General features: G+C 44.4%; 2 protein-coding genes across 2 annotated transcripts; both read right to left on the bottom strand.

Annotated features, from left to right (window-relative positions):
• Window positions 1-1719: 1719 nt before the first annotated feature.
• On the bottom strand, window positions 1720-6409 carry LOC134616390 (zinc finger protein ZFP2-like). Its single transcript, XM_063461253.1, has 3 exons — window positions 5966-6409; window positions 4338-4651; window positions 1720-3507 (listed from the first exon to the last, which is right to left on the bottom strand). The coding sequence occupies exons 2-3, from the start codon at window positions 4507-4509 to the stop codon at window positions 2597-2599; spliced, it is 1083 nt and encodes a 360-aa protein (XP_063317323.1). The 5' UTR covers window positions 4510-4651; window positions 5966-6409; the 3' UTR covers window positions 1720-2596.
• Window positions 6410-6827: 418 nt separating this feature from the next.
• On the bottom strand, window positions 6828-14900 carry LOC134616385 (zinc finger protein 32-like). The gene is made up of 3 exons (XM_063461244.1): window positions 14710-14900; window positions 14254-14603; window positions 6828-10254 (listed from the first exon to the last, which is right to left on the bottom strand). Exons 2-3 carry the CDS (start codon window positions 14423-14425, stop codon window positions 9227-9229), a joined length of 1200 nt encoding a protein of 399 aa, XP_063317314.1. The 5' UTR covers window positions 14426-14603; window positions 14710-14900; the 3' UTR covers window positions 6828-9226.
• Between the last annotated feature and the right edge of the window lie 6798 nt (window positions 14901-21698).

Genomic DNA, 21698 nt, shown 5'->3' with positions numbered 1-21698 from the left:
TAAAAGCACATAAAACACACTAACAAAGAAATAGCATTTGTAGAAGACATGAATCTGAATAAAACTTCACACTCTGGTATTTATTAGTCTGAAGCTGCTTTTAGACTGAAACATGTTTCCAGGCAGTTCTTGAATCTGTACTTGGCTGAAACGTTTCCCTCGTGCTTCAGGACGACACAGCGTCTCACCTGTGTGGATTCCTCCGTGGTGATGGTATTCTGACCACACAGACCAACTTTATTACAAAAGATGTGAAAATTTTGTCATAATCACACATCAGTCCAACTTCAGCTGATCAAACCTCATCAAACTTTGCAGACACAGACGATGGTGAGCTTGCTGCATGTGTGGATCCTGACAGAGTCTGTGGGAGCCTTTAAAGGTGAAGGACGGACCGTGAGCAGCTAAAGGTCAAAGGCCACTGCTGCAGCCTGGGCACTAAAATGTGTGCGTGCAGTTTATTCATTTCATCTTGGTGAGAGTTGCCATGGCAATCCAGTACAGAAGCCCAGGTTAGCCCTCACATTATACTGGCGTGACTACACACAACAGTACAAGACTGACCACCAGCACCCCCTACAGGCCGACCCCCAAATACACCACTGTGGTTGACTGCAGCTCTGATCTCACTGGCACACAGCTTTGGTCCTGCACAGGTTTCAGGCTGTGTGTCAACTTTTACTGCTAAGTAAATGTTCATGTGTGTTTAGAGAAAACTGCTTAGAAGCTTCCAATAAGGAGCTGACACAGATCTGTATCTGTCCATGACTGAGGACGAGCTGCTGGCAGTTTAAAGAAGTCAAACAGAGGCCAGTTTTACAGATTAAATACTTTATTTGATGCATGCATGAGTTAAACAACAACAATCAATAAAATCAATGACTCTATTCAACAGCTATAAATGCAGTAAGTCACAGTCACTGCTTTCATCCACACCTGTGAGCTTATGAATTAAAGCTGGAGGAAAGATGAACCAAACTCAGCTTTCCTCGGCTCTGACAGGTGCCCACGGAGCAGGCTGGGCCTCATGTGGGCCCCTCGGAGAGGCCTCCAGACACCCCTGCAAACACCACCAGCCAGGTCCCCACAGCGGGAGCCGCGGGAGCCAGGTCCTGCAGCGGGAGCCAGGTCCCGCTGCGAGAGCCAGGTCCTGCAGCGGGAGCCAGGTCCTGGCTGGGAGTCTGAAGGACACAGTCATCACCTCCAGACTTTACACTTTATTACTGTCACAATGATCATGAGTTATTGTTTTAATATGAATGTTTTGCCTTCAGCTTTTCAGAATATCCTTCAAATTTAACCTCCCACCACCTTTAACACTGCTTCTTCTGTTGTTGCTCCTTGGGTGGATTCTGACAAAACCCCAAAACAAATCTAACAATAAACTCGTGTAAATGAACAAAAATGAGCTCAAAAAGATTAAATATCCATCCCTCTAAAAATCAAACAGCCTAAACAAACATATATATTTTTTAACTTTTTCTATCTATTAAAAAAACAAGCTCCTACAGTTTGTTTTAAAGCATCAACAGTCTCCAGATATTCAGCGGTACTGAGGAAAATCAGGTTATAATTCATTTACAGTTAAAATCACACCGAAGCGTCACTGAAGGCTTTGATGCCTGAACGTCACTGTGACCTCTCACTGTGGGAAACATGCTGCGGTGTGACGCTGAGCTCTGTGGTTTAGAACAAAGGTTTGTTCTGGGTACATAAATGTTATCTTTTATATTTAATCTGACCGACTTTGTTACTTATTGAGACATTAATGATGCGTTTTTGCTGTTCCCCATCCTGGAGAGAGCTTTCTCTGGGGTAATCTCAAAAACCCAGCAGGGACGTGGATGTTTGCACAGTAACTCGTGAAAAGCGCCCGAAGATTTCATTCAGTTTTATTTATACAGCACCAAATCACAACAACAGTCGCCTCAGGGCGCTTTATACTGTAAGGTAGACCCTACAATAATACATACAGAGAGAAACCCAACAATCATATGACCCCCTATGAGCAAGCACTGTGGCGACAGTGGGAAGAAAAAACTCCCTTTTAACAGGAAGAAACCTCCGACAGAACCAGGCTCAGGGAGGGGCGGGGCCATCTGCTGTGATTGGTTAAGTCACTGGGACTCGAGCAGACCCTGACGGACTCGCAGACGTGGGAAGTGTTATTCCTGTTTCACACATACAAACACAGACTTTGGTCTTTGTGAGGATGTCATAGAGAATAAACACGCAGGTGTGGTCACACTTCAGTCATCTGTCAGTGCGCCGGGTAAGATATGTGAGCAGCCTGCAGCACACACAGTGATCCAAATGATGGATTATCCCATAAAAAACTATTAACTAGTTGGGTTTGTGCATCCCAAATTCCCACTTTCAGGTTCCCAGCTGTCACTCAGAGGCTGCAGTCACTCCTGAATATCTGTTCAAACTGGAAGTTTTCATTCTTACACACTGGATACAAAGTTTAATGGAAAATAATATATTGTATTGTTATACTTCGAGCATCCTGGTATGACAGGATTACAGTTTTCTTTCTTTTTTGCGTATAAAGACAGCTTTAAAGTACCCGTGAGCAGCACCACTAACAGTACCACTACTGGGACTCCTCCCCCGTGTGAATTTTCATGTGGCGCAACAAATGATTACTGCGTGTGAACATTTTCCCGCACGTTTGACAAGAATAAGGCCTCTCGTCTGTGTGAGTTCTCATGTGGCGCAGCAGATTACTGCCTCGGTTGAAAGCCTTTCCACACGTTTCGCAGGAATATGGCGTCTCTCCCGTGTGGACGGTCGTGTGTCTTTTGTATGTCGACAAGTCTGAAAATCTGTCCCCGCAGGTATTACACAGGTAAGGCATCTCACCCGTGTGCGTTCTCATGTGGACCATCAGATTACTCCTCACGGTGCAGCCTTTCCCACATATTTTGCAGGAATACGGCTTCTCGCCTGTGTGAGTCCTCATGTGGACAGTCAGCGTTCCCCTCTGAGTGAAACTTCTCCCACACGTTTCACAAGAATACGGCTTCTCACCCGTGTGGACTCTGTGGTGATCAATCATCTTGTACTTGTTCTTAAAGGCTTTCCCACAAAAGCCACACGTTAAAGACTTTTCCCCTGTGGTGGCGTGACACTGACTCTCTGACACGGGAGAGTCTTCTGCGTTGCTGCTGTGACTTCTAGACGCTCCTGGATCTGCGCTCCCGACTCCTTCCTGATCTCGGATCTCGGTTCTCTCGGCAGAGCTGTGAGAGAGGAGCTGATCGCTGTCTGGCTCTGATTCGCTGTGCTCGCTTTCCTCATAAGTTTCAGTCACCATAAAAGTATCAATCTCCTCCTTCAGCACCAGCTGCTCTCCCTCCTGACTGCTGCACAGTTCCTCGGGTTCCTCTTTAATCTGCAGAGGTTCTGGTTCGCCCTGGTCCAGACTGGAGCTCCTCTCCTGCTGCTCAGGGAGAACCTCCTCCTCCTCCTTACAGACATGCTGCTGTGGGACGTCTGGAGGGACTGAAAGAGACAAGAAATCTGAGAATTCCAGCAAAACAGTTCAGAGCAAATATATTGTTTTAACCACTAATGAGGCTCCACAGAGTGAACATGTTGCCCTCCCACTCTGTGGAGTATTTTATTGCATCTTCAGGATGAGTCTGAACATGCAAAGGGTCAAAGGTCACGCCTCACACCTGTGCTGAAAACACAGACAGCTGACGAGCTGCGTGAGAATCTTGTTTCTGAACTTTTCCAGTGCCTTCAGCACCATCGGGCCGGCTTTACTGGGTGGTGAAGTGACAGCGGTGCAGGTGGATGCCTCGCCGCTCACATGAATAGTCGACTATCTGTGTGACAGTATGTGGCCTGCAGTTCAGTGCTCACGCTGACTGAGGTGAGTGTGTGGTGGTCGGTGCCATCCTCTGCGCCGAGGCAGCACACACCAACAGACTCAGCACACCGATCTGTGTGGCTGGTGTGGGTGTGGAGCCCGGCTGTCTGACAGCCCGTCAGAAAGGAGGACGCTGCCAAAGTTACTGACTGCACCTCCTCTCCACGACGTGCTGCACAGCAGGAGCCTCATTCCACAGGAAGTACTCATGCAGTGGGCTTTACGCCTCCTCGCTGTGACACCTTTTTCACTTCTAATATCTCGTTTTTATCATGAACAGTGTTGTTTAACATTTCATATGCTGCACCTTGAACAGAGGAACTAATTTTAGTGTTTACATTACAGTTGAGCATCTATAAGAAATCAGGTTGGGGTTGATTAAGTGTTCTGGCTCTGATTCATTGAGTTGCTCAGGTGGGAACAAAAGCTCCTCCCCCTGCGTCAGGCTGAGGCTCACCTGTCTTGTGAAGCTGTGTTTCGGGTTTCCAGGTGATGCTCAGCAGCCTCTGCTGCCGGTCGATCACTTCCTCGTACTGCACGATCGTTTTTTCAAACTCCAGGAAGATTTCCTCGGCAGCAGCAGTTAGTCGCTCGTTGATAAACTCTCTCAGGTAGCGAACTGACGACATCGCGGCTCCGACAGCTCACAGATCCGGCGGAGAGACGACCACAGCTCCGTCTTCCTGCTAAAGCTCCCGGAGGAAAGCGAACAATACTGGCAGCGTTTCCTCTTCACTTCCGCCTCGTGTCACAGGGAAGCTCTCCCGGTGGCTGGAAAACATGGAAATGGTGCATTAGCGCCATCTGCTGGTGTGGAGTGTGGACCAGCGCGTCACTGAGAAAAGAAGATGTTTCTTCACAGCTGTCACATTTCCCTGTGTCCTGTTTCTATTCAATCAATCAATTCAATTCAATTTTATTTCTATAGCGCCAAATCACAACAGAAGTCGCCTCAAGGCGCTTTATATTGTACAGTAGATCGCACAATAATACTTCCTGTTATGAACCTTGTGCTGTTTAAACCACAGCGTCCAAAGTGCTGATGACTCCTCTCTCCTGCTTTCCTCTGTCCTGTAACACCGTCATCCTTCCTTTTCCTCCACCCACTGCTTTTGCATCGTTTCTGCTTCATCATGCTTCATCTGTGTGTCTGAAGCTGATGCTTTGCAGGCTGATCTACTGCTTCATTCCTTATTTACAGAATGATTCTGTTGTGTTTGTTGGCTCTCTGTCAGGACGTCTGCTGACTTGTATCTTCAGTATATTGAACAGGTAACAGTCTTGTGAGTGTCTCTGGTGTATAATGATCATCCATCCTTGATCCTTCCCTGTATGTTAATATGAACCTCAGGAACAATGAACACAACCCTGGTTTGACTGATCTGCATGCCTCTATGTACTGTGTGCCAGTTTAAAGTAAAAGCTGTCCTTCTTTTCTAACACTGTGGCATCAGGATGTATTCCTGATAAAGCTGCTGTTCACTGATGTTTAAGCTGCTCTGACACCTTCTGAGTCACAGTCCATACAAAGCTTTATATCCATCCTCTTTTCCCAGAGTGGTTTAAAGTGTCCATGACCCTGCAGACTTCCTGCTCTCCTCTGATCTGTGGAGGCATTTCTGTACTTTAAAACAGTGACGTTTGCTTCCACATCTTTTAAATGTCTCCAGATATTACAAACAATTTCCAGTAGGAAGGAATATTTATTCTACACATCAAACACTAAACAGTAACTTGACCATCATCAATTCATTTTCAACCTAAACTTCAGAATACTCTTTAAGTTTGAGCTCACGTGCTGAAGACAGAATTAGAAAGATCAGCTACTTTGAATCTGTTGTGTGATGTTTTTGGTGCTCCTCGTCTTAAAAATGATATTTCTCAATGTTAGTGTTGCTTTGAATTTGTGCTGTAAAAACGTGCAAAACTCACTTAAATACATTTTCTTTGCTTTGACAAAAACAACTGTAAAACATGACAAGTCACATGTTCTGGAGCCTTCTGAGGACGTCACGCTTAAACCTCAAATAATCTAAAAAATATCTGACCCTGAGTCTCACTTTAAGCATGAGAAGCATTAATGACCTCAGTGATGGAGAACATTTGGGTCGCTGTGTTTGCACACAGAGAAAAGTGCTCCATCCTCCCTCCTCACAGTCATTCAAATGCTGCTAACAGTCTGTGAACCAGGAGGAAGAGGAAGTGAGAGAAGTGAACATCCAGCTCAAAGAGGAGACAGAGGGCGACATCATCCAGTAGGCGGTGCTCTCCTTCTGCACTGTGTTCAACCATTGTGTCAATAATAAGTGCTGCTGTGAAGAGAACAATTCTCAGACTGAATGTTGAACATCAGCTAGTTTCTCCTGTTGATTTAAACCTTGTTGTACAGATGGAACATTGGCTGTGGATTATTCTTGCTGCTCTTTTCTTTGGTAAGATACAAACATCAACATGTTTCCTCTGTTTAAATAAATGTGTAAGTCTGATTAATGGTGAGTTTTTAACCATGTTTATTGATCCATCTCTTCCTCTGCATGTTCTGTTCTTCCTCAGAGTGTAAAGGAGAAGACAAAGTGATCCAGGAACAAGGAGATGTCATTGCTGCTGAAGGAGACACAGTTACACTTGGATGTACTTTTGAAACATCTGATCCATATCCATATTTGTTCTGGTACAAACAAGAAATAAATGACTTTCCAAAGTATGTTTTACTGCGTGGCACTTCGGGAACAGCAGATAACGCTCAGGAGTTTCCAAAGAACAGATTTGATGCTAAAGTCAACAAGAAATCAGTTCCTCTGAAGATCCAGAAGCTTCAACTGTCTGACTCTGCTGTGTACTACTGTGCTGTGAGGCCCACAGTGACAGGAAACACCAAAACTCTGTACAAAAACCTTTGGAGCAAAGAGAACAGAATACTCCACAACATCCACTAGAGGGAGCCACACACTGTTAAACCTCTCTGGTCTGTCAGGTAGAGTCTAGCTTCTCTTCCCTCGTCTGGCACAGCTGTGATGGCGAGTTTTGGAGGCAACACCTCGTCCACCTGAGACAGCACGTTATCATTCCTACAGCAGCAGCCAGAAGAGCAGAGCTGCTTTAAATCATCGCACAAAAACATTTTTCATGCCTGTATTTTGAGTTTACCTCTGAGGATGCAGATCACAAACATACAAACATTTAATGCAGCAGAACAAAGTCTGAGAAGCCTGTAGGAGGCTTAAGAGGCAGCACACAAACCTGCTACACTGTGCCCTCTGTTTTTGTGAAGTGTCTTCTGCTCCACATCCTGATGGTTACTCGAGTTATCAACACTTTAGGTCAAAACAATGTTTATTTCTGAAGAGCTTTTTACAACAGCATGTTGAACATGGTCTTCATCTCGTTAGTGTCACCTCTGAAGATGTAGTGTGAACACAAAACGTCCTTCAAACAGAAGCCGCGAGCACGAGAGGGCTCCTCAGCTTTGACGCTCAATCCACAAATAACCGAGACAACAACACAGACTTCAGTCAAACATGAGAATGTGACACGAACTGATGGAAGACCTCACGTCTGTGTTCTCCACCTGTCCTGTTTTTAGATTTGCACGATTAAACATTAATGTAGCAGTGAGGACACCACAGAAGCTGCAGAAACGCACAAACAGGAAACACTTACAGTTTTATCATATGGATATTATATAAGTTACATCTGTGCACAAAGCAGGCAGGGTCTCACAGAAAAACCTCAAAACAGCTTTTATAGCAAACTAATGAATAAATACAGTCATTTCCACTGGTGGCTTAAAGCAGCTTTCAGCTAAAACTAGTTCAGTGACACCTGTCAGCACATCCACTGACGCACAGCGACTCACAACAAACGCAAACATGAAAACTGTGAGACACAGCTACTGCTGAGCAGTAATCTGAGCAGACACAAAGAGAAACGTGGAGACTTTTTCTGTGGTTTGAAATATTTACAGCATGTAGTGTCTGTGCTGGCACACTGACAGCACCGCAGCTGTTTCTCTAATAAATACAATCTGAACTATTAGTATATGAAACAAGTAACGCTAACAGTCATGTTACATTTGGCTGAGGTCTGCTGCAGACTGTGATGTAACCCAAACAGCGTGTTTGTTTCAGAGAGAGCACAGCTGGGAAATAACGAGCTCTTTGTGGCTGTACAGGCAGCACGACTGGCCCAGAAATGTAAAATATTAAAAACAGATGTTTGTTTTGATCTTCAGCTGTGAGTCTGGGTTTTGTAGGTTAAAGTGGGGAACACATGATAACTTAAATCTTACACTCTGTCCTGACATCACTCACCTAATGTTACTGTTTTTAACCACATACAAAAACAAGATGGCAGAGCCTGCAGAGATATCAAGTCAAGAACGAAGCAAATGTTCAGACTAAATCATAGTTAGGGCTGTGCGATATGACGAAATATATCGGACGTTGAGATATTATTATATACGCTATTGTTTGTTTTGTATATTCATAATACTGCAGTAAAATCCACAGTTTATGGTGATATGTTTCCATGGTTTGGCCACCACGTGGATGCACAGAGAATCCCAGCATGACCAGAGAAGACGAGGCAGAACCAGGCAGCTCAAACAGAAGGACCAGTCCAAACAAATCCAGGACCTTACTCCTAAACCTTGGGCCGCCTCTGTAACATGGACATGGTTTGGTTATGAAACATCTGACATGGACCGGAAAACTGTACTATGCAAATTATAGTGCAAACTGGTCCAGACCTCAGACTCAAACACAGCAAACCTCTTCAACCACCCACAAGAATCACGTGACAGAGTGTGGACAGAGTTTACGGACGAGAAGCAAAAACGAGCCGTCGGGAGTTCACAATGAACCTTAGACTCAAACGTCAGAACAGGCTTTTCCCTGCAGCACGCCGTCTAATAAATACTCAAAGAAACAACTTCTATCTAACACGGTCAAAACACTCAACGCCCAGCTGGAAACACTTCCCACAGGTCGAGCTGCCCGAGATTCACAGAGTTTACAGAAAAAGCACTGTTTTGTGATATTTATCGTCTTCTATCAGGAGATTCTGGTCATATCGCACATCACAGTTATATCTGATTCAGTGCTGGTAACGAGTACACATCTTTCTCTTCATGCTGACAATACGAAACAAACTCCTGCTGCCTCTCTCGATTTCATATCTTCCCATTTCTGAAACAAACACAGGTCAGCGTCTAGAGTCTGTGTTAAAGCTGTAAAGTGCGCCACCTAGCTGGTTGGCCCACGTAACTACATCTTTAAATAAATACATTAGCGTGGTCACCGGTACGAACAGAGAAAACAACGGAGAGAAGGTGACACGAAGCCGACCTCACAGAGAGTCTTTTCCCACAGAAATGTCCGACTTCGGCATCTCAGCTGTGTGAGTTTTCATGTGGACCAACAAACCACCATTTTTACTGAAACTCATCCCGCAGATTTTACATGAATACGGTTTCTCGCCGGTGTGAATTCTCATGTGCACCAACAGAGTACATTTTTTAGTGAAACTTTTCCCACAGGTTTTACAAGTATACGGTCTCTCGCCCGAGTGGATTCTCATGTGGACCAACAAACTGCCGCGCTCCGTAAAACCTTTCCCACACGTTTCGCAGGAATACGGCTTCTCGCCCGTGTGCACCGCCTTGTGCTTTTTAAGCGCCGATAAGTAACAAAACCGTTCGCCGCAGGCGTTACAAACGTACGGCTTCTCACCCGAGTGGATTCTCATGTGCACCAGCAGACTACCTTTTCGAGTAAAACTGTTCCCACACGTTTCACAAGAATACAGCTTCTCCCCTGTGTGAACTCTCATGTGGCCCAGTAAAGTACTATTTTTAGTGAAACTTTTCCCGCATGTTTTGCAGGAGTACGGCTTTTCACCCGAGTGGACTGCCATGTGTCTCTTAAATGCTAACGGGTCACTAAAAGGCTTAAAGACCTTTCCACAAACATTGCATTTTAGAGATTTGGTGACTGTGTCGGTGTTACACTGACTCTCTGATGTGGGAAAGATTTCTGCGTTGCTACTCTGACTTATGTTTCTAGTGGCAGTTGAAGTAGAATCGAAACTCTCGCTTCCTTCCTGATCTCGGCTTTCGTATAGAAGAGAGCTGCGAGAGCCGAGCTGGTCGCTGTCCAGGTCAGGTTCACTGAGATCGCTGTCGTCATAAGTTACAGTGACCATAAAGGTATCAGTCTCCTCCTTCAGTGCACGCTGCTCCCCGTCCTGACTGATGCACAGCTCCTCCTGTTCCTCTTTAATCTGTAGAGACTGTGTTTGGTTCCTCTGCTGAACCTCCTCCTCCTCCTCCTCCTCCTCCTCCTCCTGCTCCTCACAGACATGTTGCTGTTGGAGGTCTGAAGGTACAAATGGAGACACACAAACAAAAAGTTGTCAGATACATCCACCTGAGCCACAGTGTGAACATGACAGACGCCTCAGTCAGCACCGATTACCACTGGAGAAGCACCGACTGCATTTTACTTTGCCGATGAGTTCATATACAAACAAAAATCACTTTTCAAGGCAAACAATTTCCTTGCTGCTGACATATTTTTCTTCACCAAATAAAAGCAGCTTGAACAACACAAATGTCAGGTGTTTCCATCATGTTGCTGCATGTTTGGAACACCAGACAACAGGAAATCGACTCTGAGCTGCGGAGAGCTTTAGCCACTTTGGCTTCGTTAGCGTCTTTAAAATGTTCAGCTGGGTCGGACGACTTGGTGTCTGATTACGTTTGTTGTTAAGAATGCTTTCTTGGTGCTCCCCCTCCCCCCGAGGTTCACTTTAGAATTGCTTCCATGCAAACAACGTGCTTGTGTGTGACTGTTTGACCTGCCACTGTGCGGACCAGCTCGTTATTAGACATAGGAGGGACTGACCGGCTGTTCTTTGTAGTTCTGCTTTCACACTCAGTTCTCTCCTCAGCACCACAGACAGACAGACAGACAGGCAGACAGTACAACATCTGCATCGCTGCAGATCTGTCCATCTCCTGCTCCATTCCCTAACTCGTGCACAAGGCATTAAGATAAACACTGACAGACCTCAGCTTGAGGCTGGAACTTGAACTCCCTGACCTGGAGGGGTCGTTCCTCCCCTTGTCGACTGAGCTCAGATCTTTTTCCTGCTGCTTCACACTCAGCTGTGAACTAGCTAAAAGTCACCGTCTAATGCAGTGTTTCCCATCCACTGTGCCGCGGCACAAAGGTGTGCTGTGAGAAATTATTTAATTTCAATTAATTGGTCCAAAAAATATAATTTAATAATTACTGGAAATAATAAAATCATTTCTGGGCATCTGTGCTTTCAATGAGGTGACTGGTAGAGTAACTACTCTTTCATATCAGTGGGTAGTGCAATATGACCTTGTTGAATTAAGCCAATAGAATTAGTGACGCGCACGCTACGTGGTAGTTGCAAGACGTACAACAAAGATGGATAAATATTTGAAAAGAAAAACTGCAGACTCCAAACTGGGCCGTGGACAAAATTCTAATCCAGAAGACGAGCGGTGGTCAAAAGAAAGCAAAAACGGTGAGTTTGAGGCAATACAGTGAAAGTTATCTTTCGTTTGGATTTACTTTCAGTGGAGATGCGACTGTACCGACTCTGTTGTGTTTGGGGAGAAGCTCTCAAACAGTGCCGCGGTCCCAAGCAGGCTTAAACGTCATCTTGAACTTCATCAAAACTTTTGGGTCTTCAATTCCTGCTAGTCAGGACCAGCTTTCACACTGAGGACTAACTTGCCATTATATGTACTGCATTAGGCTACAGGGTGTCATTTTGGAACAAGCTTGGTTGGTGGTGTGCCGCGGGATATTTTTAATCTATAGAATGTGCCACGACTCAAAAAAGGTTGAAAAACACTTTTTTGATATGAAGGACACTGCTCCTTCATATTTGTGTGACCTGCTCCATATCACCACTGTTTCCCGCCCTCTCAGATCCTCATCTGCTATTCAACTTACTGTTCCGTCCTCACGCCTTATTACTGTGGGGAACAGAGCTTTCAGTCGCTCTGCTCCCCGGCTCTGGAACTCTCTTCCTCCTGCACTAAGAAATATTGACTCCCTCTCCGTATTTAAGACACAGCTCAAAACACATCTGTTTAAACTGGCTTATTCGCTTTAATGCTGATTTTATCTGTTGTCACGCTGTTTTGTCATTTTAACCTATTTTATGTATTTTATGACTACTGTTCCTTTTATTAATTGTGTTTTTTGTAAGGTGACCTTGGGTTTCTGAAAGGCGCCCTCAAATAAAATGTATTATTATTATTATTATTGTTATTATTAATGAGCCCAAGTCCACAGAAACAGAAACGCTCTGCCTTTTGGCTGCAGCTCAAATTGTGTCCATAAAAGCTCTGAGCAGAGTCAGCGGGTCTGCTTTCTGACAACAGTGTGAACCAAGCTCTACCTGCATTTACACAAGGACCAAACTGTCCATCCCAGACTCCCAAAACACTCCCCACAGGACACCCCGAGGGTTTGGGCCGTGGAATGGACACGTGATTCGAAGCGATGAGAACTCGGTAGCATAAACGGCTAAGAGGATCAACCCAGAAGGACGCCGGCCTCGAGGCAGACCGAAGAAACGGTGGATGGACAAAATCAAGGAAGACACTAAGACCGTCAACGCATCACCTGAGGACAGAACCAAATGGAGAAACCTTTGCCGAAGAGCGGACGCTGCACCAGCGGGAACAACGGATGAAAAAAACAAACAGAGCCAGTTTCTCTTCGTCTCCCCACCGTTGTGTTTTTTTTCTTATTTAAATAAAGTATTTTTTTTTCTGAACATAGGCTACTGCCGTTCTTTCTGTTATGAGTTTGAGTAGATGAATCGCTGCCGTTAAAACAGCGCTATTATTTTTCCCTTGACTGCTTCTCTTAGCTTCAACCAACATTACTAGCAAACTTACTCATGGGCAAATAAATAAATAAATCGCTCTTGTTCGGCGAAAGGCTCAGCCTATCATCGATGGTCGATATATTTGTTCAAACCTTACCGTGTGTCTGCTTTAGTGATCTCAGCCACAGTGACGGCCCCACAGTTGTGTTCTGGGCTCACTGTGATTCTCCGTTGGCAGCCTGGTGGCAGACCGTGGGAGCTACAGACTACCTGCACAGAGCATCGAGGCAGCGTCCAAAGTGCACCCAGCCTGTGGCTCCTTTGCTTCTGTTGTTTTCATCAGCCAGCTGCAGAGAAGAGAGGTTCTAACATAGAACGAGCTGAAGTCCAACCGAGTGTCCAAAGCAGTGAACAATGTCCACTGCAGACACAGCTCGTCCTTTTGTTGATCTTCTATGTTTTTTCATACTTTTTCCATCTGTTTCAGCCAGCTTGTCAACCAATCAGCATTCAGCGTGGCCACAGTCAGGCATTAACTGTTGGGTTTTAAAGGGTACAGTAAAGGACTGAAACATGCTGGGTACTCTGTATACAGTGCATAAATCCAAACAACAGTCGGGACCTGTTCCCCAACCCAAAGGCACAGGAAAGTAACCCTGTGTGGAAACACCCACAGAGGGGATACGAGTGCCCGGCTCACAGAAGGCAAATCCAGGCCAGAGTGCAGCTCGTCTCCAGCTGACTCGTTTTATAACACGAGCTGTGTGTTTTGGCAAACCCGACTACATCACGCTGGTATCGCTCGTCCACCAGAGAAGTGACTTTCCTCACCTCTGTGGTCAGACTGGTCAGAGATTAAACTGCTCGAGGCACAAAGAACAGAACCCCTAAAGCCCCTCATGCAGCTTTTTATGGGCTGTGGCCCCCAGACACTCACTCCAGGCCCGGCTCCAGGATAGGGCCTGGTACAGGTACACAAACCCCTCCAGCACCACAAAAAGCTGCTGAGTAACACACAGACAGAATAGGTGTGTTTAGATTAAGATAAAGTGGAACTGGTTTCAAACAGTCCTCAGCACAGCAGCAGATCACAGCGCTGAGGACGAGAAACAGCCTGTAGATCAGTCACATTAGATATTTTATTATTGCACAGCGACTTTATGTTTCCAACATTTGTTTGCAACTTTCACAAGTGCAACAGGAAACATACATTTATATAAACGTCATATTTATATGTATAAAATCCATCTGGAATAAATGATGTACTCTGAACCTCGATTTTCGATGTTTTCCAACTTTGTCAGCAAACATAAAGAAACTGATTGAGTGATTCAGGTCAGAGAAAAGCCTCAAATCCACCGCCAGCTGTTTGCATGGAGCACAGTGCAGTCCTGTCCTCTGTTTGCTCTTTGTTAGCTCACATCTCCAAAAGGTCCTCACAATCATAAATGTCCCGCAGAGCTGTGATTAGGATCCTCCCTCAGAGGGACACTCACCTGTCCTGTGCAGCTTGATTTGGGGTTTCCAGGTGATATCCAGCAGTCTGCGCTGACGGTCGATCTCTTCCTCGTACTGGACGATCGTTTTTTCAAACTCCAAGAATATTTGTTCAGCAGCAGCAGTTAGTCGCTCGTTGATAAACTCTCTCAGAGACTGAACTGAAGGCATTGTTACTGCCACAGCTCACACACTCAGCTCACACACCAACAACACAACACACTTCCTGCTCAGTCAATAAAGCTAACGGCACTTCCGCCTTTTCCTGGTTTACTTCCGCCTGGTGCCGCACGGCGACCCTCCGCCAGAGGAGGACAGTTACTTTTCTTTCCTCCTTTTACATCTCCGTCTGAAAAACAAGTTATTTCGATCGCGTCATGTTCTAAATATCACTCGCATTAAAAACAAGAGTCTCACCAATTATACATTTTAAACGTTATTTCTCAGGTTCAAACCTTTAGGGGGGCTCAGCTCCCAATCACAATCATGCACGCTATATGCTGTTTGTCCTCTTTTCATATTTACAACCTCAAGTCAGCTGGATAAACATCACGGCTCAGGCTCAGTCATTAAAGAAGTAAAAGAACTATTTGTGACAAAGCAGATAAGATGAGAAGCATCATTCCACCAAATCACCAGGACTTAAAGTACGGACCCTGGAGAATCCCCCTGCCACTCCATCCCCCAGACTCAGCACAGAGCATCGTGCACCCCAGAATGAGCGCTGTGGCCATGTTTACAGTAAATCCTGCAAAGTGATATCATTCATATCAATTTGCTCTGTTTATTATGTCCTCTGACATTTTTCAAGTGTGCTACTGGAAAGCACACAAAGCCTCCGTGAAATACATGAAAAATCACTTTGTGAAAAATAATTGTTGCTTTTCCAGCTGACGTCACGATCTGCTGCCCTCGCTTCCTGAAAAAGAAAGACTGATCCTTTTAATATATTTCTCACCAGAAATATGGGGGCGGCTGTTGTAACCCATACAGTAAAAAAATATATTTTAAAATATATTTCGAAATATACAAAAAATGGCCAAAAAATATATGTGCTAAAATACATTTTAAAATATATTTATATATTTTGAAATGTATTTTAGCACATATATTTTTTGGCCATTTTTTGTATATTTCAAAATATATTTCAAAATATATTTATAATATATTTTGAAATGTGTTTTAACGCATATATTTTTTGGCTGGTTTTTTATATTTTGAAATATATTTATAAAATATATTTCAAAATACAATTTAAACTTATTTAAAATCATTCAAAAATATATAAATTTACCCCTTCATATATTTCTAAGAAAACACATTCACATGTAACAGCTGAAAGAAATCTTTATTTGATGTTTAAAACATACATATAGCATATCAATCAAGCAAGGAATATTCATTTTATAATTTTATTCTCATTACATACTTAAACATTCTAAAAGAAACACACACACACATACACATATATGTATGTGTGTGTGTGTGTGTATATATATATTGTGTGTATATATATTGTGTGTATATATATGTATGTGTATATATGTATATGTGTATATATGTATATGTGTGTGTGTGATTGTATGAACATAAGTCAACATACTTCAAATGTAATTTCTTTTCCTTTTCCAGCAGTCTCAGTTCCCTCAGCTTTCACTGCAATCCTCAAAGCCCTTCTGGACACACTGGGAAACCTCTTCCTTACCGCCACTGTATGGAGGACCACAAGTATGGAGGACCACAAGAGCCACGCGCATCGAAATAAAAATTTCTGTGCTTTAATAATGAATTGTAGAATAAATTCTGCAATTGTAAATTCATTTTTGAATTCCAATTTAATAAACTGCATTTCAAAATCCTTTTTCCAATTGCATTTCAAAATCCTTTTTCCAATTGCACTTTAATAAACTGCAGTTCAAAATCCTTTTTCCACTTGCAATTTAATAAACTGCAGTTCAAAATCCTTTTTCCACTTCCAATTTAATAAACTGCAGTTCAAAATCCTTTTTCCACTTGCAATTTAATAAACTGCAGTTCAAAATCCTTTTTCCAATTGCACTTTAATAAACTGCATTTTAAAATCCTTTTTCCACTTGCACTTTAATAAACTGCAGTTCAAAATCCTTTTTCCAATTGCACTTTAATAAACTGCATTTTAAAATCCTTTTTCCACTTCCAATTTAATAAACTGCAGTTCAAAATCCTTTTTCCACTTGCACTGTAATAAACTGCAGTTCAAATTCCTTTTTCCACTTGCAATTTAATAAACTGCATTTTAAAATCCTTTTTCCACTTGCACTTTAATAAACTGCAGTTCAAAATCCTTTTTCCACTTCCAATTTAATAAACTGCAGTTCAAAATCCTTTTTCCACTTGCACTTTAATAAACTGCAGTTCAAAATCCTTTTTCCAATTGCACTTTAATAAACTGCAGTTCAAAATCCTTTTTCCAATTGCACTTTAATAAACTGCATTTTAAAATCCTTTTTCCACTTGCACTTTAATAAACTGCAGTTCAAAATCCTTTTTCCACTTCCAATTTAATAAACTGCAGTTCAAAATCCTTTTTCCACTTGCACTGTAATAAACTGCAGTTCAAATTCCTTTTTCCACTTGCAATTTAATAAACTGCATTTCAAAATCCTTTTTCCAATTGCACTTTAATAAACTGCAGTTCAAAATCCTTTTTCCACTTGCACTGTAATAAACTGCAGTTCAAAATCCATTTCCCTTTCCTGTTCGCTCCGGGATTAGGTGCTGGATTAGCTCCTGGATTAGCTCTTCGATTAACAATTTGCTGGAGGCTATTCAAATTAGCCACACCGTGGGATGTAAGGAGCTCTCTGATTGGTTGGTCAGACACAGGCTGTCTGCCAACCTGGATTTTTCTAGCTCATAGCTTCGTCCTGCTAAGAAGCCTGTGTGCTTGTACAAAGGCCGTTCAGCCTCGGGATTTACACTCGGCTCGACACGGATATGTGAAGAATGAAGGGACCCTGCAGCGAAACGGAGAGCCAACCTCTGACTGAGTGCCTGTTTACTCAGTCTGACCACCTGTTGAAGGTAACGTGCTAACGTGGCTAACGCTAGCATCACCACACGTAGCCCCGTTATTTTAAGGACATCTTAGCTTATGAAAATTTTACGTCGCAGCTGTACGAGCTCGCTACGTGTTTTGTAAGCTGCTGTGCTCTTCACAAATAAAGCTGGAAGCAGCTCAGACTGTTAGAACCAGCACTGAGGCCTGTTACATTTATACAGTGTTAGAGCAATGGCTGCAACCTACAGCCTTTAAACTAGCGATTAAAATGCTGACAGTAAACTCGTCAGTCCAGATGTTACCGCATTACTTTGTGATACTTAGAGTTAAAGCAACTGAGACAGGCTGATTAAAATAACAGCTGTCAGTTCTCTCATTCCTTATATCAAGACTGGAGATCACACTACTGATTGATTCAGTTTAGTACTTTTCTCTGTATGCTCTGTGATTATAAAGGCCTTAAATTCTGTGATATACACTGTAAATGATTTTCACAGAGGTCTTAAAGTAGTTAAATCACTGCTGATAGTCTGGTTGTTTATATTTTCACGTTTTTGTGTCTGTAGGGCTGTTTGATGACGATTTGGACTCCTCTGGGAGATGAGGACACACCCACATCTGTTCCATACTGGAGCCATGGATGGTGTTACAGCTCTGAGTCAGCTTTAGGCCATCAGACGCACACACTGGAAAACCAGCACCTGGACTTCATGCAGGAGAGACGGCCTCAGTGATGGACTCTGCATCCTCTACTTTACCTCCTAATCTCTTTCTTCTTTAACACATAATTAAAATCACTCCAAAAGAGTGTACACTTACTGAGGAAGTCTCTAACTTGTACACATTTGTACTTTTACTTGTTTTATGAGTTATTTTTAAGAAGAGTAAAGTTATTCACATAAAGTCTTTATTCTTCTGTATTTATTCTTTTGTATCATGTACCACAGTCATATTGAACTTTACAGACCTGGTGAATTGGGGAAAAAGTCATATATATATACACATGAATGAATCATTCAGCTTCAGCAGTATTTCTATTCATCTTATGAATTCCAGTCTAATGTCAATTCACTGAGTTCAGTTTTGGTCTTAAACTCCAGAGAATACCACCTGGTTCAACAATCTTTCTGATTATTGGCAAAATGTTTTCTTCTGAGAGATGCTCCTGAGGCTGAAATTGAGCCCAGAGAAACAACAACAAAGTTTAGTTCCTCTGGATTTTCCATGGAAAATTGTTTTATCACTCATCCAGGTGACTTCTCCAGTGTCACGGATGAGTGATGAATGTATCTCCCACTGGAAACCATTGTGTCCAGTTAAAGTCATTCGGTTTTTTTAAGGAGAGTTGTTAGATGCTGTGCTCATGAGGACAGTGAGTTTTACCTTGCTGCACAACACAAAGCTGCCATATTGGATCAACGATCAAAACACTTAATTGAGCAGAATTAAGTCAAAATGTAACATCCTCATACGACACATCACACATGACCCAGCATTGTTCTAATAATGTAAACTTTCTTATTGGAAGTTTCCACAGCTGCCAGAAAGGGACAGATTTCTGTCTGGTCTTAATGAGTGGTTGTTGCTCTCTCGTTTTCTCTGGAATTGCTGCACGGAGGATGTACCACTTCCGGCGCTGCTCCGAGCTGGCAGCCAGTATCAGCAGCTCCGACCTGACCGAGTCCCTTTTTCTCTTTAATATATGTTTCTCTGTTGTATTGTGTTTTTTGTTTTTGTTTTTCTATTGTGGAGTGCTGTCCCCCACAATGGAGCTCAGAATTCTATGGACAATGGTGTTCTTTATTACATTTTTTACGGCGTCTTTGTCCGGAGAGCGCGTGGAGGTCCGACCTCCCATTGTTTACAGCAGGGATCAGCTGTTAGCCCTCGGAGCCTCTGCTGCCATGCCTACCGCCGAGCAAGCTAACATCCCCCGCGAAGTGAGGAGGAAGAGACGCGGTACTCGGGCCGGGATCGGGCATCGCAGTAAAGTTAGGAGGTACCAGCCAGCGATTCCATCTATTATTATGGGGAATGTGAGATCTCTCCCCAAAAAAGTAGACGAACTGGCAGCCCTTACCCGACATCAGAGGAGCTACAGGGAGTGCAGCCTGATGTGCTTCACAGAGTCGTGGCTAACTGCGCTAACTCCAGACTCACACGTAAACATGGATGGTTTTCATCTGATCCGGGCCGACAGAACAACGGAGAGCGGTAAGAAGAGAGGAGGGGGTCTGGCTGTGTTTGTGAACGATAGATGGTGTAACTCTGGGCATTTATCTATCAAAGAGACGCTATGCTGTAAGGACATTGAGCTGCTAGCGGTTAGCATGAGACCGTACTATCTACCGCGAGAGTTTACACACGTGATTATGATAGCTGTGTATGTCCCGCCCTCTGCTAGTGCTGCAGCAGCCTGTGAGGTCCTGCACACTGTAACCAGCAGACTCCAAACACAGCACCCTCAGGCCCTTTTCCTGATCTCTGGGGACTTTAATCACATCTCCCTGTCCTCCACTCTCCCCACCTTCACCCAGTATGTTACCTGCCACACCAGAGACAATAAAACATTGGACTTATTGTATGCCAACACCAAGGAGGCATACGGCTCACCACCTCTCCCTCCCCTGGGGGGCTCAGATCACAATCTGGTTCATCTCCATCCTGTGTATAAACCTCTAGTACACAGAGAACCAGTAGTGAAACGCACAGTTAGGAAATGGTCGGCAGAGACTGAAGAGGCCCTGAGGGACTGTTTCCGTTCTACTGTGTGGGACAACCTCTGCAGCCCCCTGGAGGATGACCTCAACAGCATCACAGACTGCATTACGGATTACATGAACTTCTGTGTGGACAACACCGTACCCATCAAAAAGGTGCGGTGTTTTTCTAACAACAAGCCATGGATAAATCCTGAAATTAAGGCTCTCCTCAAGGAGAAGAAGAGAGTCTTTAGAGCTGGAGACAAACAGGAGCTGAGAGTTGTTCAGAAGAAGCTGAAATGGAAGATAAGGCAGGGGAAGGAAAACTACAGGAGGAAGATGGAAGAGCAGCTGCAACAGGACAACATCAGAGGGGTTTGGAACAGCCTGAAGACAATCTCAGGACAAAAACCAACCCCCCAGGCTGCAGGAGACTGGGGGTGGGTGAATGACCTAAATAAATATTTTAATAGGTTTGATCAACCACCCACCCCTCCCACAGCATCGTCTCCCCTGCTGCAATCTCCTTCATCTTCAGGGACTGCCTGTCCTTCATCTCAGGACTTCACACCTCTCAGCTTCACACCTCCCAGCTCCCAGTCATTACACCCACCCCCGGCTTCTGTGGACTCCAACATACACACCCCTCCCCCAAAACCCCCTCTCTCCATCTCAGCACTTCAAGTGAGGAACGAGCTTCGCAAGATCAAGGTGCAGAAGGCTGCAGGTCCAGATGGCGTCAGCTCCAGGCTCCTGAGGTGCTGCGCAGATGAACTGTGTGGCATCCTAGGTTATCTGTTCAACCTGAGCCTGTCACTGGGGAAAGTACCACAGCTGTGGAAGACCTCCTGTGTGGTACCGGTACCAAAGACCTCCCATCCCAAGGACCTCAGCAGCTACAGGCCGGTAGCCCTCACATCGCATCTGATGAAGACCCTCGAGAGGTTGGTTCTAAACCATCTGCGCCCCCTGGTGAGGTCTTCATTGGATCCGCTGCAGTTTGCTTACCAGCCTGGCATTGGGGTGGAGGACGCCATCATCTACCTCCTGCACCGAGCTCTGACTCACCTGGAGAAGCCTGGAAGCACTGTGAGGATCATGTTCTTTGATTTCTCCAGTGCTTTCAACACCATCCAGCCACGACTTCTGAGGGACAAGCTGGAGCTATCGGGAGTGGACCACCACATGTCCCAGTGGATACTGGACTACCTCACAGAACGTCCACAGTATGTGAGGTCACAGGGCTGTGTCTCTGACACGCTGGTCTGCAGTACGGGGGCCCCACAGGGAACTGTGTTGGCACCGTTCCTCTTCACCCTCTACACTGCAGACTTCTCCATCAACTCCCCACGCTGCCACCTACAGAAGTTCTCTGACGACTCTGCCATAGTCGGCCTCATCACAGGTGAGAACGACTCAGAGTATAGACAGTGGACTCTGGACTTTGTGGACTGGTGTCAGCAGAACCAGCTGCTGATCAACGCCGGGAAAACCAAGGAGTTGGTGGTGGACTTCCGGAGACGCAGACCCACCACACTGACACCGGTGAACATCCAGGGAGTGGACATTGAGATAGTGGACTCTTATAGGTACCTGGGTGTTCACCTGAATAATAAACTGGACTGGAGCCACAACACTGATGCTCTTTACAGGAAGGGTCAGAGCAGACTCTACCTGCTGAGGCGGCTGAGGTCATTTGGAG

The sequence above is a fragment of the Pelmatolapia mariae genome, linkage group LG18 (genome assembly GCF_036321145.2).
Source record: "Pelmatolapia mariae isolate MD_Pm_ZW linkage group LG18, Pm_UMD_F_2, whole genome shotgun sequence".
Taxonomy (NCBI): domain Eukaryota; kingdom Metazoa; phylum Chordata; class Actinopteri; order Cichliformes; family Cichlidae; genus Pelmatolapia; species Pelmatolapia mariae.
The sequence above is the reverse complement of the archived record's forward strand: the minus strand, read 5'-3'. Positions and strand labels throughout refer to the sequence as shown.